The sequence below is a fragment of the Xenopus laevis genome, chromosome 3S (assembly GCF_017654675.1).
Source record: "Xenopus laevis strain J_2021 chromosome 3S, Xenopus_laevis_v10.1, whole genome shotgun sequence".
NCBI lineage: Eukaryota > Metazoa > Chordata > Amphibia > Anura > Pipidae > Xenopus > Xenopus laevis.
This window is the reverse complement of record NC_054376.1, coordinates 91,705,920-91,721,538: the sequence shown is the minus strand read 5'-3', so window position 1 is coordinate 91,721,538 and position 15,619 is coordinate 91,705,920. Positions and strand designations below refer to the sequence as shown.

General features: G+C 41.4%; 1 protein-coding gene across 4 annotated transcripts in view; it reads left to right on the top strand.

Moving 5' to 3' along the window:
• plekhg7.S (pleckstrin homology and RhoGEF domain containing G7 S homeolog) overlaps positions 1–15,619 on the top strand; it is a 55,190-nt gene that overhangs the window by 38,469 nt on the left and 1,102 nt on the right. For all 4 annotated transcript variants that reach the window (XM_018256020.2, XM_041588635.1, XM_018256019.2 and 1 more), the window contains exons 5-16: positions 3,359–3,399; positions 4,066–4,164; positions 4,869–5,018; positions 5,644–5,739; positions 6,717–6,818; positions 7,705–7,818; positions 7,983–8,157; positions 9,513–9,628; positions 11,539–11,632; positions 12,100–12,179; positions 13,022–13,172; positions 14,341–14,438. In XM_018256020.2, coding sequence (XP_018111509.1) covers positions 3,359–3,399; positions 4,066–4,164; positions 4,869–5,018; positions 5,644–5,739; positions 6,717–6,818; positions 7,705–7,818; positions 7,983–8,157; positions 9,513–9,628; positions 11,539–11,632; positions 12,100–12,179; positions 13,022–13,172; positions 14,341–14,438 — 1,316 coding nt within the window. The remainder of the gene's footprint in view (positions 1–3,358; positions 3,400–4,065; positions 4,165–4,868; positions 5,019–5,643; positions 5,740–6,716; positions 6,819–7,704; positions 7,819–7,982; positions 8,158–9,512; positions 9,629–11,538; positions 11,633–12,099; positions 12,180–13,021; positions 13,173–14,340; positions 14,439–15,619) is intronic.

The following is a 15,619-nucleotide window of genomic DNA, read 5'->3' as shown; positions in this document are numbered from 1 at the left end:
CCTACCCTCTCTCTCCTGCAGAGACTACCGCTATGAAGGAGTACATCCAAGAAAATCTCCAGCGGGGGTTTATCCGCCCTTCTACCTCTCCTGCAGGGGCTGGGTTCTTCTTCGTGGAGAAGAAGGACGGAGGCCTTCGGCCTTGTATAGACTATCGGGGTCTGAATAAGTTCACCGTGAAAAACAGGTACCCCCTGCCCTTGATTGCCGAGCTCTTTGACCAGCTGAAAGGGGCAAAGATTTTCTCCAAGTTGGATCTCCGGGGGGCCTACAACCTCATTCGCATCCGGGAGGGTGACGAATGGAAGACGGCATTCAACACCCGGGATGGGCACTATGAATATCTTGTTATGCCCTTCGGCCTTTGCAATGCCCCTGCCGTCTTCCAGGAGTTTGTTAATGATGTGTTCCGAGATCTTCTAGGAAGGTTCGTAGTCGTATACTTGGACGACATCCTGATCTTTTCCAAGGACCTTGAAAGTCATCGCTCCCAGGTGAAGGAGGTACTCTCTCGTCTGAGGAAGAACTCTCTCTTCGCCAAGTTGGAGAAGTGTGTCTTCGAGGTATCCAAGATCCCCTTCCTAGGATACATTATCTCTCCAGAGGGATTTGAGATGGACCCCGTGAAAGTGTCGGCCATCCAGGAGTGGCCTCTCCCACTGAGTACCAAGGCAATCCAGAGATTCATCGGATTTGCTAATTATTATCGACAGTTCATCCGGGGGTTCTCTTCCCGCATTGCACCTATCCTGGCCCTCATCCGGAAAGGGGGTAAACCCAGCCTGTGGCCTCCATCTGCCATAGAAGCCTTTCAGTCCTTGAAAGAGGCCTTCACGTCCGCTCCTGTTCTCCGACATCCCAATCCTGCACTACCCTTCTGCATCGAAGTTGATGCTTCTGAAGTCGGAGCCGGAGCTATCCTGTCTCAGAGACACTCCACTGATGGAAAATTGCACCCCTGTGCGTTTTTCTCCAAGAAGTTCTCATCCGCAGAGCAGAACTATGATGTCGGAAATCGAGAACTCTTAGCAGTCAAGCTTGCCCTTGAAGAATGGCGTCACCTCCTGGAGGGCCCTGAAATTCCTGTCCAGATTTTCACAGATCACAAGAATCTGGAGTTTATACAGTCCCTCAAGAGGCTAAATCCCAGACAAGCCAGGTGGGCCCTTTTCTTTTCCCGATTTAACTTTGTTTTGACTTATCGCCCAGGTTCCAAGAATCTGAAGGCCGATGCCTTGTCTCGTAGCTTCACTCCGGTGGACCGTGACCCTGAGACGCAGGAACCAATCATTCCACCAGTCAAGATCATTGCCTCTCTGTATCCCCAATTTGCCGACCAGATTCTGGCTGGGCAGTCCTCGGCTCCTCAAGATACTCTGATTGGCATGGCCTTCGTCCCTCCAGAACTTCGCCTGGCCATCCTGCAACAAACCCACTGCTCCAGGCAGCTGGACATCCTGGTCCGGCCAAGACCCTTGAACTCTTGAGGCGCCTTGTCTGGTGGCCTGATATCCGCAAGGATGTAAAGGACTTTGTGGCTGCTTGTAATGTCTGTGCCACTTCTAAGCCTAGCCATTCCCGCCCCAGCGGGTTGTTACAGCCTTTGCCGGTTCCCTCTCGTCCGTGGACGCACCTCTCTATGGACTTTATTGTCGAACTTCCTCCCTCCGGTGGGAATACTGTGATCTGGGTTGTCATTGACCGCTTCAGCAAAATGGCCCATTTCATCCCTTTGAAGAAGTTACCCTCTGCGGTGGAATTATCCCAACTCTTTATTAAGTACATCTTCCGCCTGCATGGTTTCCCGGTGGAGATCGTCTCCGACAGAGGCACCCAGTTTACCGCCAAGTTCTGGCGTTCTCTATGTAAAGACTTGGGAATAACACTTAAATTTTCGTCTGCCTACCACCCGCAGACGAATGGGGCAGCTGAACGTGTGAACCAAGCCTTAGAACAGTTCCTGAGGAACCACGTATCTCTTTGCCAGGACGATTGGTCTGACCTCCTCCCGTGGGCGGAGTTTGCTCATAATAATGCATGTCATTCCTCCACAGGAAGGTCTCCATTTATGGTGGTGTATGGACAGCACCCTCAAGCCTTTCCTCAGGACTTCGTGTTGTCGGACGTCCCGGCTGCAGATGATCTGGCAGCCCATATGCTTGCTATTTGGGCTGCAACCAAGTCTAATCTAGAGAAGTGTGCTCTAGTCCACAAGACTTTCGCGGATCGCCGTAGAAGGCCCTCTCCTCCCTACAAGGTGGGTGATTGTGTCTGGCTCTCTTCCAGGAATATTCGCTTGAAGGTGCCATCTCCCAAGTTGGGTCCGAAGTTCCTGGGTCCGTTCCCCATCTTGGAGATAATTAACCCTGTAGCCATCAGACTTCAACTCCCACCAGAGATGAGAATCCCCAACGTGTTCCACGTCTCCCTGGTGAAGCCCACCGTCTCCAACCGTTTCTCTGGTGTCCAATCTCCTCCTCCTGCTGTCTCTGTGGAGGGTCAACAAGAATTCGAGGTGGAGAGAATCCTTGATTCCAGAATCTCCAGAGGGTCCCTTCAATACCTCATCCATTGGAAGGGCTTTGGCCCCGAAGAATGCTCTTGGGAGGGACACCGTGATGTGCATGCTCCTCGTTTGGTAAGAGACTTCCACTCCAAGTTTCCCCAGAAACCAAGTCCTGGTGGTCCTGAGGCCCCCCGTGACGGGGGGGGGTACTGTCAAGACCGCCGGGAGGGCGAGGAGTCGCGTCTGCTCCCGGCGGCGAAGAATCCAAGATGGCGGCGCCCAGGGAACCCACGTGGGTTCCGACGCCGGCGTTGCGACGGTCGCAGGCGCGCTGACGCTGGCGCAAGGGCGCCAAATTCAAAGATAAAAGGACGCCTGAGGCGCCAAGATGGCGCCCGAAAATAGGATCCTGTTCCCTGAGTGATTCCTGGGTTCCCTTGCTGTTTCCCCTGCTTATATCTGCCTGATTCCTTGTTGTGACCCCTTGCCTGGACTTGGACTTCGCTGATACTCTGCCTGCCATTTGACCTGTGCTTGGACTTTGTTTATTCTCCTGTCTTACCCTTGGATACCACGACCTTGATCCCTCCTGAGGGGCTTCCTCCTAGATCCGGACTACTCCCCAGAGGGGGCTCCCGGCTCCCTGACACTGTCATTTTATGATGCATTGTGTATTGCTATAATATAGCTGCAATTGTAATTCCCTAAATGTACATGTTATAAAATGTAATAGCCTGTCATAGTTTGGAGTGTTTTGCGTCTTCTAAAATGGTAAGTCTTTAGGGCTCAAAGTACAAAACTAGCACAAATCACATGTTTCTATACTTAATGTTTATGTACTTTTTGTCCTAGATTCCAAGAAACCAAAGTGGCCATTTTCTAAGAAAGGAACTGTGAGTAGATTCGTCTCTTAAAAAGAAAATATATATATATAGAGAGAGAGAGAGAGAAAATATTTCAATATTTGAACTTTAAATACAATATCATTTTTCATTCAAAAGCTGGATTTCCCAGTGAACATGCACTTGTATGGGGCATATTTATTGAACACAGAATTTCTGAAAGTCTGTTTCAGGTACCTACCAGCCACAAAGTAGAACCTTCCTTACCGTTACATGTTATGCTGCAGTGAATTTTAGGCTAATAGGACACAGAATGTTTTCTTGGATTAGCCTGTTTCTGCACACAAAGTGGATTTTGTGTCAAAAATGTCTACTTTAGCATTTCTGAGTTGAAATCTGCTCTGTGCGCGCGCTAACAGATAAACGAGATAAATTACGCATTTATGTCACAAGATAAATGACGCATTTTGCATGTAAATAGCTTTTCTATTTCTAGCCAGCGGAATTATGGGGAATGAGAACAATGAGAAGTGCATGTTGGGAAAAGAAACCCACGTGCTGCAAATCGCATGAAAAAGGCATGTTGATGGTTGCGTGTGGTTTCAGTGACGTACTTACGCCCGACAGAGCTTTTTTTAAAACGCAACATAAAAACGCCATGTCTGGCCTTGTCCTTAAATTAGAAATAAATTTTAATTTGAAATTTGTATCCTTTAGCTAACGAAAGGAAAGCAAAAGCATATGTCTGATTTGGAAAACTGTCTGTCAAGTGTTAAGATCCAAGACTTCACAGGGAATGAGCTGTACATTCTTAAGGTAAACTCATTATATTATTCCAAGCAGTAAAATTGCTATAAAATGGAAGAGGATGTGCCAAAAGCTATGCAGTGTCCCCCCCCCCCTCTGTTGTTGAACAGATCATTTGCAATTCAACAGGATGTTTTCTGCTGTAACCAACCAGAGCCAGGCTAGAGGGAACATAGCTGCATAGCTGATCACTCACCACCACACTACTGCCGTGGTAGTGGTCTCCAAATAGCTGTAATTGGAGTCCTAAACTGCAAACACATTGATAGTTAACACCAAAAGCAATCTGGAGAGGCTACAGGTTGTTTCTGGAATAGTAGAGTGCCATAGATAATACAATATTCTGGCTACCAGCAAACCTTGTAGATATTTAAAAAAAAATTGTTAATAATTTACCATGCAAGATTGGAATAGCCAAATTATGTTGCCATTATATAGCTTCATGATTTGGCACTCCCATAACAAAAGGAAGTAGATACCTAATGACGTTTTTATCTAATTTAGCCTGTTTTACAACAGTTAAATCAATGTAACTGGATTAAGATATATATTTAGTTTGGATTAAGAAGGAATATATGGTGTCTGTACTTTTAATTCTGTCGAGTGGTATGAAATATAAATACATTGTCTTCCAGGTAAAGAAATCCACCCCTTATGGCTTAGGCAACAAAATATATGAGTGTATTAATTGTTCCTGTATAATTGGTATTTAGGACAAAACTTGGAATGAAGTTATAAGTATGTATACTGCAGAGAACATAGAGAGAATTCAGAAATCAAACAGAAGGCGCCAAGAGTCTGTATGGGAGCTCTTCACCTCTGAGTGCACTTACTACCTAGATCATTTGCTAGTTCTTAAAAAGGTAAGTGACATCTCTAATAGGAGTCTCAAGTAATAAAACTGGAAATACACTAGTAACACAGTTGAATTGACTGGGTTATTCTTAATGGGGCACTGGCACAATGTGTGATACCATCCTCATTTGTTTTTGCTCCTTATTTCTTTTTATTCTTAATTGTATTCCTTTTTCATTTTATTTGAAACTCAAAATTGTGCACCACGTAAAATATGGTAAAATATGGCAGCCTTAATTCCAACTGAAATTAAAGCCAAGCAGACCTAGGGTGAATATTTTAAATCAAACGGGGTAAACTCCCAAATGAATTAATGAGCTAATCATTCCTTTGTTGAACATTACAATTAATTATTGCTGTTTCAATCAAGAAGGATTTTCTGCCATTTTGTAGCACATTGTAGACTGTTTAAGACTTGAGTTTTGACATACTTTAGTATAAACTTAGCTGCTAACAAGGTATTATGTAAAGTATTCGGCATGTCTTCTTGCAACTTCATCTATGGATTTGTAGTGCTAGATACACTTTAATGTGTCAACAAAAATGTCTGGAGGTGATTAACTTAATTATGTTTCTTAAAAAACGAGTCACTCATGCCATAAGTATCAAAGCCACTTTTATATTATATTGTAGGTGTTTTTTAATGCACTACAGCATTTGCAGAACAATGACCATTTATTGGATGTGGACTTGGTGAGGTTATTTGCCAACCTTGAGGAACTATTGCAGGTACATTTTCTTTCTTTCTGGTAAGCCTCTCTTCTGTTGATAATGATTACTTTCTAAATTAGCAACCTGCAGCCTTATCCTAATAGCCTCCATTTACTACCCAAGCTTCCTCACCTTGTCCTATATAACTGTTCCTGCTTTCCTTGGGGTAGACTTCTGCATATAGAATGACATGGATAATGTGTAGCAGAAAAGTCACAACAGAAACAGAAACAACATCTAAAATGTTGGGAGTAGTACTCCTCATGCTTTCCATTGTTGTCATTAGGAAGCATGTGTCTTTAAAACACCTCAAGCGCCAAAGCTTTTACTATAAAAGAATGGCCCTAATTATGCATTCAGATATTCAAAAAACTATAAACTCTTAACAAGATTCTAGCTCTGAGTAGGGAAAGATACATTCAATTTGGATTTAAAATAAGGGCTGTATTAATCTCTGGATTTCCAGTTTGCCTAGGATGCTATATGGATACAGTATATATGGATGTACCATGGTCCGTGCCTTTCCCCACGCCAGGCCTGCTATCTTATATGTGTTAGGAAGGTGAAACCCTGATCTATATGCATTGAAATCATAGGCAGTGTTAGAAAAGGATGCTGGTGTCTTCTAGTGTGACTAATTGTACATTTAGTTAAGAAACCTTTGGATTTGCTCCCTTCAATCACCCCATGGCAACTGGAGTGGTAGAAGCAAGAACATGTGGGGCCTTTCTTTGCTCTGCAATGGCGATGTATTGGGTGTTTGCAAGGTTATCCATTTATACACTCTTTCCCCTGAACAAGATGGGAAAAGGGCATCATTTGGTCAGTTACCATAAAATAATTTAGTAATGTATTTAATAAAGTAAGAGCATTTTAAGTGTTTCTCCTTTAAGGAAAGCAACAGCAGAAACATTTGTACAGTAAATAAGTTATTGCTGACCAAACCACAATACAAGACACTGACATATCATTTGCAATTGTTATTTTTTCCACAGGAGAGCCTTCATTTTGCTACTGGCCTACTCAACACTATCAAAAGCAGAGAGCTAGGATGTTCAGCTACAGTCTCTCTCCCACTATCGGACCTGCTAACAAAGGTATATGTCATATGTATAGGTATATATAATGCTCAGAGTCCCTGACGCTAATGATAAAGTTCATTTCTGAAATCTGTGTTAACCTATTATACATTTAGCTATTGGGATAGCTTTTACTCGGTAGACAATAGGAAGACAAGAATAAGAGTCAATATTGAAATATGAATACATTTTACTTGTTGTTACACTTGTACTAGTAACCTACATGTTTTAGTTAGTCCTTTATATGCGATGCTTCAAAAGAGGTAGTTTCATATTTATAGACTGGTAAGGCCCCATCTAGAATATGCCATACTGTTTTGGTCTCCATCACATTTAAACAGGATATTATTGAAATAGAGAAGGTACAGAGAAGGGCAACTAAGCTGGTAAATGGTATGGAAAATCTTAGCTATGAGGAAAGACTGGCCAAATTGGGGATGGTCACACTGGAGAAGAGGCGCTTAAGGGGAGATATGATAACTATGTATAAATATATAAGGGGATCATATAATAATCTCTCTAATGATTTATTTACCAGTAGGTCTTTCCAGCTGACACACGGTCACCCACAAGGTTCCACCTAAATATTCGGAAGGGGTTTTTTACAGTGAGAGCTGTGAAGATGTGGAATTCTCTCCCTGAATCAGTTGTACAGGCTGATACATTAGATAGCTTTAAGAAGGGGTTGGATGGTGTTTAGCAAGTGAGGGAATACAGGGTTATGGGAAATAGCTCATAGTACAAGTTGATCCAGGGACTAGTCCGATTTTGGAGTCAGGAAGGAATTCTTTCCCCCTCTGAGGCAAATTGGAGAGGCTTCAGATGGGTTTTTTGCCTTCCTCTGGATCAAGAATATTATCTTATTGATATTAATAAGTTTGCTGTCTTGTTTGCTTTTTTTCAGCATTTCAAGGACAACCTCTGTCTCAGCCACCAGGTTTACTGCATGAATTATACTTCAGCTGTCATTTACCTGGAAAGCATCAAGCAACGAGATGACTTTACAATCTATCTTAAAGTAATGTGTCCCTTTCCATCTTCTGTAATGATGTAATTAGTACAGTATTGCAGCTCTCATGGCTCATGTATTGAAATTTGGAGTGGACCTTTAGGATTTCATAGAAGCTTGATAACAAATGTATGTGTGTTAATGCTCTAACAGTGTTGTTTTGTTTTTAGTAGTGGTGTGAACAACATGAGCAGTGTAAAAGGCTGCACCTCTCAGACCTGCTAGTGGCACCTTTACACCGACTTACTCGCTACCCACTACTCCTAAAGAATATCTGGAAACGAAGCACTGACGCAACAGAGAAAATCGCCATCGTTTCCACAAAAGATAAAGTAGAGAGCTCACTACGTAAGTAACAAAATCAGAATGCATTTGTGATGTCAAATGAACCAGTGGTTAAATAACTTGCTTTGAAAGCATGATAGTCATTCCAGAAATAGCATGATAAGGAGGCAAATAGCCCTAATTATGCCATTTTTAATATACTTAAAAGTACAAAATACTGGTGCTGACGTCTTGAAACGGATTATTAGCCTGCTTTATGAAAACCGCATATTTTCCACTGTGACATGAGAATGAAAATACAATTTTTCTGATCAGAAACGGCATAAACAGAGTATAAAACACAAGAATGGCCCATTGGTACCAGCTCCATGGTGATTTAGCATATTGTATCCATGAAAAGAGCTGAAACATTATTAAAGCAGACATTTTTACCATATCTTAAACTAACCTAAGTGCTGTTTGGTTTAACTTGCAGTATGTAAACAGATATCAAAGCATATGTCCTGTGTACTTTACAAACGATACATGTTAACATTGGGTTTTAGTTCTTTAGGGTCAGGATACACAGGCAGATTTGGGGAGATTAGTCGCCTGGCGACAAATCTCCTCTTCTTCGGGGCGACTAATCTCCCCGAACTGCCTCCCCTGCCTTCCCGCTGGCTAAAATGTAAATCGCCGGCAGGATGGCACTCAGAGCGATTTGTTTTCCGAAGTCTCCCGAAAATCGGGAAGGCAGTTCGGGGAGATTAGACCCCCCAAAGAAGAGGAGATTTGTCACCGGGTGACTAATACCCCCGAATCTTCCTGTGTGCCCTGACCCTTAGGGTAAGTCCACACAGGGCGTTTTGGGAGATTTGGTTGCCTGGCGACTAATCGCCTTGTTTTTGCGGTGACCTATCTCCCCAAACGCCTTCCCTGACTCTGCGCCGGCTAAAATTAAAAAACCCCGGTGCTAATCACATGCGGCGACTTTCCTCATGAGGCAACTTCAGGGAAAGGGTTTGGGAAGATTGGTCGCCGCAAAAACGAGGCGATTAGTCGCCAGGTGACCAAATGTCCCCAAATGCCTTGTGTGGCCTGACACCTTAGGTAATTGTAACTTTATCTAGTTCTGCTAGAAGGCCTCAATGAGCCAATTGAAGGGGTTGTATGCAACTGGGTCTCTGGTAGCAAAGGAGGGGTAGAAGCAAACATCAGATATCATATGGCTTATTTCTTTTGGTTTGAAATATTTTATTTGGTTTTCACAATAAACCATAAAAATCAATATGATAACAAATAGTATGCAGAATAAGAAGATTATAGCTTATTTCTAATAACATAAAGTACATTTTGGACATATAAAATACACTTGCTGTTTTTTTCTAAAACAAAACACAAGAACTCTTTTGAACAAACCTGACCCTCTTTCCTTCCAGGGGACCTTGAGGGGAAGGTAAAATGGCTTGATAAATCTCAGAAATACAAGCAACTCCAGGAGGTTATTGTATGGCCATCCTTATGGGAGAGAGACAAAAGGTTTTTCATTCCTGAGGTATGATTTCTTTACTCAGTTGTTAGATGGAACAAAACACAGCGTGTATATGTAAAACTGCTTATAGATGAAAATGCTCTTAAAGCCACATTGTATCAGGTAACAGTGATCAGTGGTCATTGTCTCTTAATGCTTATTATTAGATTATTTCATATTTAATATTGCATTTACTTTATAAAGTGTTGTGTTCTAACCTTGTGCTCTTTTCTTACACAAGCAGATATGAAATGTTTAGTGTTATTTAAAGCTAGTGGCACACTTTCAGACAAAGTAAATCATACATTCCCTGTAATCGTATAATCATCCAAACCTTGTGCATCAATTCAGGCAAAAGACATTTTTTAATTTTGTATTTTAAGATGTCACATTCTGTTATCCTAAAGGTGGCCATCCATCGGCAGATTAAAGCTGCCAATATCGGTACTTTATAGCGATTCAGCATCTTATCTGCCCGTGTGTGGGGGCTCTGACAGGTCTCCCCGATCAATAACAGGCCAAAAGTCAGGCAGATATCGATCAGGAAGGTTTTATTTTTCCTGCAGTCGAGGCTAGTTGATGCAATCCTACGACTCCTCAGTGCCCATTTCCTTGGTTATAATCCAATTGTTTGGCCCTAGGGCCGAATAACAGAATTAACCTGATCACCCTGCCTTTTGTGGGCATATCGGGGCCACCTTAAGAAAACCTCTGGACCTCTGCAGCAATCTATCAGAATTAGAAAATGTCAAAAGAATGTATAAAGTTGGCTTCCCCTAGAGAAAGTTCTTTATGTCTTCAGTGCACAACAACCAGTTTGCACCCCGGGCACAAAAATGTATATTGACCTAATGATTGGTGTAACTGGAGACATCCTGCTGAGAGCATTAATGAAGCTGTCCTGCTGCACAGCACCTGTTAAACATTCACATCTAGTCTATGATCTCTACCCCCGGCACCTCTGCCTTTACTACACTCCAGGCTATGACTGGTTTTAGGCCAACAGCTTTGAAGTTGATTCTCTCAACACCCAAATGATAAAACCACATTCCTTTCCCCAAAACAACTTTGGCCACATTGATCTGCCTGTGGGGCGGCTCCTGTCAGTCTGAATGTTCAGCACATAACCGATTGTTTGCCATTTAACTGTCACAACAATAGCAATGTTAAAGGGCAATGGTACCCTGCTAGCAAGGCTACCACATTATTTTCTGATGAATACAAGCAAAATCTGGTTTTATTAGGATATTTAACTTTGGATATTGTCTAGGCAGAGTGTGTCAGCCACTTCATATAATATGGCAGCTCTCAGAATCATCTCTGAATACAAACTAGCTAGGAATATTGTGTATATTCAATAAGTTATGCCTCTAGGAAAAGTATAATGCATGTTTTACCTTATTCAATCATAGCCACCAGGGATTGTTTGTAAACTGTTATTTAATTGGTTAATTACTTTCATACTTTTATAGCTTGGTCATCATGCGAATTGTATAGCTCATCACCAAGTTTTAACTGTAGTATTAAACTGTGAATTAATACATAATAGGAGCAGCTAAGTCCTCTTTAAGAAGGGGGGTTGTGAGGACTATACATATTCCTAGTGGAAAATGAAGGGCACTTTATGTTCACCTAATCAGGTGGCAGTTAGTTATTACAACTGCTGAGAAGTGCATGTGCATTAATGTTTCCAAGTGAGGGTATATGGTGCTCCTGGCTCCATTTATAAGAATGCGTTTGACTCGTTTACAATTGACTGACCCATGTGACTTGGGAAGTGCTTATGAGTACAAATGTAGCATTGATGAGTTCTATACAATTTGCAGAAACTGTAAGCAGAATTCTAGCTAAAATTAATTTTATAAAAATAAAGTTTTTCTAAAACGTAATTATTTGGAAGAAATATCTTTTTTTTTTTTTTTTTTACATTTAAGGGCCTTAAACACCATTTCAAAGAACCCAATGTAGAAAGCATGCTGTCTTCCCCAAACAGGGACCTTCTGCATGAAGGACGTCTCATCCTGACAGGTGGGAACTGGGGTTTGCAATCAATTTCCATTCAAATGCAATAATGCCCCCCCGAAGCATTTTCATAAAGATGACATGATGTTAACCAGCAGAAATTTACATTGCAGGCAATGACATTTTGGCCATTTATAGGAAGAAAGCACACTTGTGGCACTACCGGTATTAAAATTTAGCAAGGTTTTCACCTGCAATCACAAGCTTGTGTGACAGTGTGCTTTCTTCCTATGAATAATTGAGGTTGCCGATTACCTCTATCACTGGGCACCAAGCAAGCTTTTAAATTTTCTTAAAGCAAGGGTGTGCGGGAGCACCTATACAATTATTTTAGCCATTTAGTCACCCACTGTGTAATACGAATAATAAAACGCACTGTGTGCTATTGCCCTAAGCAGTAGTTTTACACTTGTATAACACTGTTTAGAAATGGCTGCTGAACGTCTTGTAATTGTATCTTTCTCTTTCTCCAGAAAGCACCAGACTTCTTGATGTATATTTGTTTCTCTTTGATGACTTTCTGCTCATAACAAAGATAAAGCGGAATAAAAAGGTAATTCCCAACTGGATAAAACTTTATTATTGTTCAGACACAGAAGAGGAAGCAGAGGGTATATGGTGCCATCAAAAAAAACCCAAGAACTGGCTTGTAGCAAGGATTACTATCACTTACCAGTAACTTGGTAATACCCTAGATGCAGCACCTCCCAGAATGAAACCCAGACTCTACTCCAATTAATGCAAGAGCTGTTTGTAATGGAGAATTGCTGAGAGGATATGGTCTGGTTAGTCCTCCATTCTGATGCCACTGTCATGGTGTTAATTTGTGCGAAACATGCTGATCTTTCATTCACAGCAGAGATAGGAAGAATATCAGTGGTTAGGACACATAATTTTCTCAGCCCATTGAAGATTAACCTTAGACACTACAGAAAGCCAGGGCATTAGGAAGGCTTTGGCTGTGCCCAGGTCATGCCACATATCAAGAGGTTTACATTAGTTACTGCTCTGTTCAATCCTTTTGGTGCATGACGTGTCCTAGGTGAAATCAATACATTTCTGATTGGCGTCTCAACACAGTATCTATGCCACCACTCTTTTATTAAGCCTCCTCCCCCTCCTCCATGCTCCATCACTATTCTCCTTGCCCTCTCTGCTTTGTCCAACTCCTTTCTCCACCTCCATGCCCTCTCTAATTATTGCTCCATCTCTGTCTTCTACATGATCAAGCTACTCCTTCAGAGCTGCTTTATAATCTTCCCAAAATTGTGTCCCCGATCCATTTCAACAAATGTTTACATACTGCTAGTTACTGCAATAATCACTTCCATTCTCAGAAATCCTTTCTGTAACTTTTCATAAATATATTAAACCAGTTCACTGATTTGCTTGCAGAAATCTACAAATGTGGAGATTAACCAGTACCCATCCCTCCACCCAGAGCTACAGATGGTGACTAAGGAAGGAGGCTACTGCAAAGTAGTAGACCAGCCTATTCCACTCGACAGATTAAGTTTGAAAACTGTCGATCAATTCCATACCACAGGTATGTTGTTTTATGCAAAATAAAAATTATGCTTAACATTATTTACTTTTCACTTACCTTAAATCCATCCTTTATTAGACGCAATTGGAATATAAAGAAACTACATTTTTTTATAATGTAGATCTGCATCTTCTGTCTGCCCATATGACACCAAGCAAGTTGCCCTCTTGTTTGTTTAGAGCTCATTGATAAACGTTGTAAGCAGTTGGAAGATTCTATTTGAGGTTTAAGATTTTTCCTGTATTGCACATAAAGGAGAATTAAACCCTTAAATTGTATATTGCTAGAAATGCAGTATTATATAAACTGAACTTATTGCTCCAATCTAAAGCTTTAGCATGAGTGAAATTGTTTGTCAAGTTTTGACAAAGCGAAACGGCTCAGATCCGCCCATCCCTATTCTATTCTATAACAGTAATGATTGAGAACTTGTGCCCAGGAACTCACCATCTGGGATTTTGTAAGGAGTGTCTGCGACACGCACATGCTCATTGTGCTTTAAGCAGCTGTTGAGAAGCTAAGCTTAGGGGTCGTGGCAAATCATCAAGCAGAAAATGTTTGTCTGTAATATAAGCTGAGGCTACAGGGCTGATCATTAATCTCTGATCCATTTACACTGGTTTCTGTGCTGCCATGCCATTATGTTAGTCATAGTCTTTAAGCATTCCTTATATATTCTATAAACAGTATATTGTGAGTGGGTCCCTAAGCTCAGTAAGTGACAGCAGCACAGAGCATGTGCAGTGAATCAGCAGAAAAGAAGATGGGGAGCTACTGGGAGCTTCTTCAGAGACATAAATCTTCACTGCTAAAGGACTGTGGTTACCTTGGAATGATAGAGAGTCTCAAAACATATGGAGTGACATGTCTAAATAGACTAGTTCCTTGTTAGGCTTTAGTTGCCCCATATACTTTATTTGTATTCAATACTTTTCCTTGTATGGAGTCTTTGTCTGCGAGTTTTCTGAGAAGTCGGATTGCCTTACGGATAGTAAGAGTGACAGCAGTGAGTTGATTCCAAACGAAAATGCTATTGTTGTTTTAAGAATAATCACCTAATTTTCAGGACAATGTCTATATTCTATGATCACATTGCAAAATGCAACTTTTAATGGTTAAGCAACAAAAAGACCGTGACATCATTTTCTTTCATCCTTATATTTTACAGTGTATGGTATGAAGAATGCTTTTATGGTCCAGCATGAGAACAGATACCAGCAATGCATAGCTGCCTTCATTCTCCAAACCCACACAGAATCAGAGAAGGTTTGTATCAATCGCAATGAAAAGATATATAGAATAGATTGAGCAATCTCTGTACTGTTAGCCCAGGCCCATACACGCAACTCAGTCATCCGATGAGGAGGAGCAGGCACTGTCTAATGTAGCAAGGTCAGGGTTGCAGTCAGTCTGCATTCTTCTTTACAAACGCAAACATTCACTATATAAACTGAAAAATGTTTCAAGATTTGGCTTTCCTTTGAATCACTAAACTAATATTTAGTTGTATAATCAGTGTTTCTGAGAATTGCTGCACATCTGTGTTACATGGAGTCCACCAACTTCTGGCACCTGTTACATTCCACAATTCTTCTGCATGTCTTGGTTTTGCCTCAGAAACAGCATTTTTAATCTACCCGCCCCCACAAGTTTTCTATTGGATTAAGGTCTGGGGATTGTGCTGGTCAATCCATAATGTCAATCTTGTTGCTATGGAACCAAGATGTTGCTCATTTACTGGTGTGTTTGGGGTCGTTGTCTTGTTGAAACATCCATTTCAAGGGCATTTCCTCTTCCGCATAAGGCAACATGACCTCTTCGTGTATTTTGATGTATTGAAACTGATTCATGATCCCTGGTATGAGATAAATAGGCCTAATACCATAGTATGAGAAACATCCCCATTTCATGATGCTTGTGCCACCATGCTTCACATTGTACTGTGACTTCAATTCATTGTTTGGGGGTCGTCTGACAAACTGTCTGAGGCCCCTAGACCCAAAAAGAACAGTCTTGCTTTCATCAGTCCACAAAATGTGGTGCCATTTCTCTTTAGGTCAGTCAGTGTGTTCTTTGGCAAATTGTAGCCTCTTCAGAACATGCCTTTTTTTCAACAATGGGACGTTGCAGAGGCTTCTTGCCAATTGCTTTACTTTACATAGGGGTATTTTAATTGTAAAGTATGAGTAACTCCCTAATACTCAGGTAACTTTAGACTTCTTTTTTAGCTTTCTAGAGCTGATCATTTGCTTTGCCATTTGGCCTATTCTTCTATCCATTCGAATGGTCGTTTTCAGTTTTCTTTCACATCTTTCAGGTTGTGGTTGCCATTTCAAAGCATTTGAAATCATTTTAGCTGAGCAGCCTATCATTTGCTGTACTCCTTTATATATTTTACCCTCTCCAATCAACTTATAATCAAAGTACGCTGTTCTTCTGAACAATGT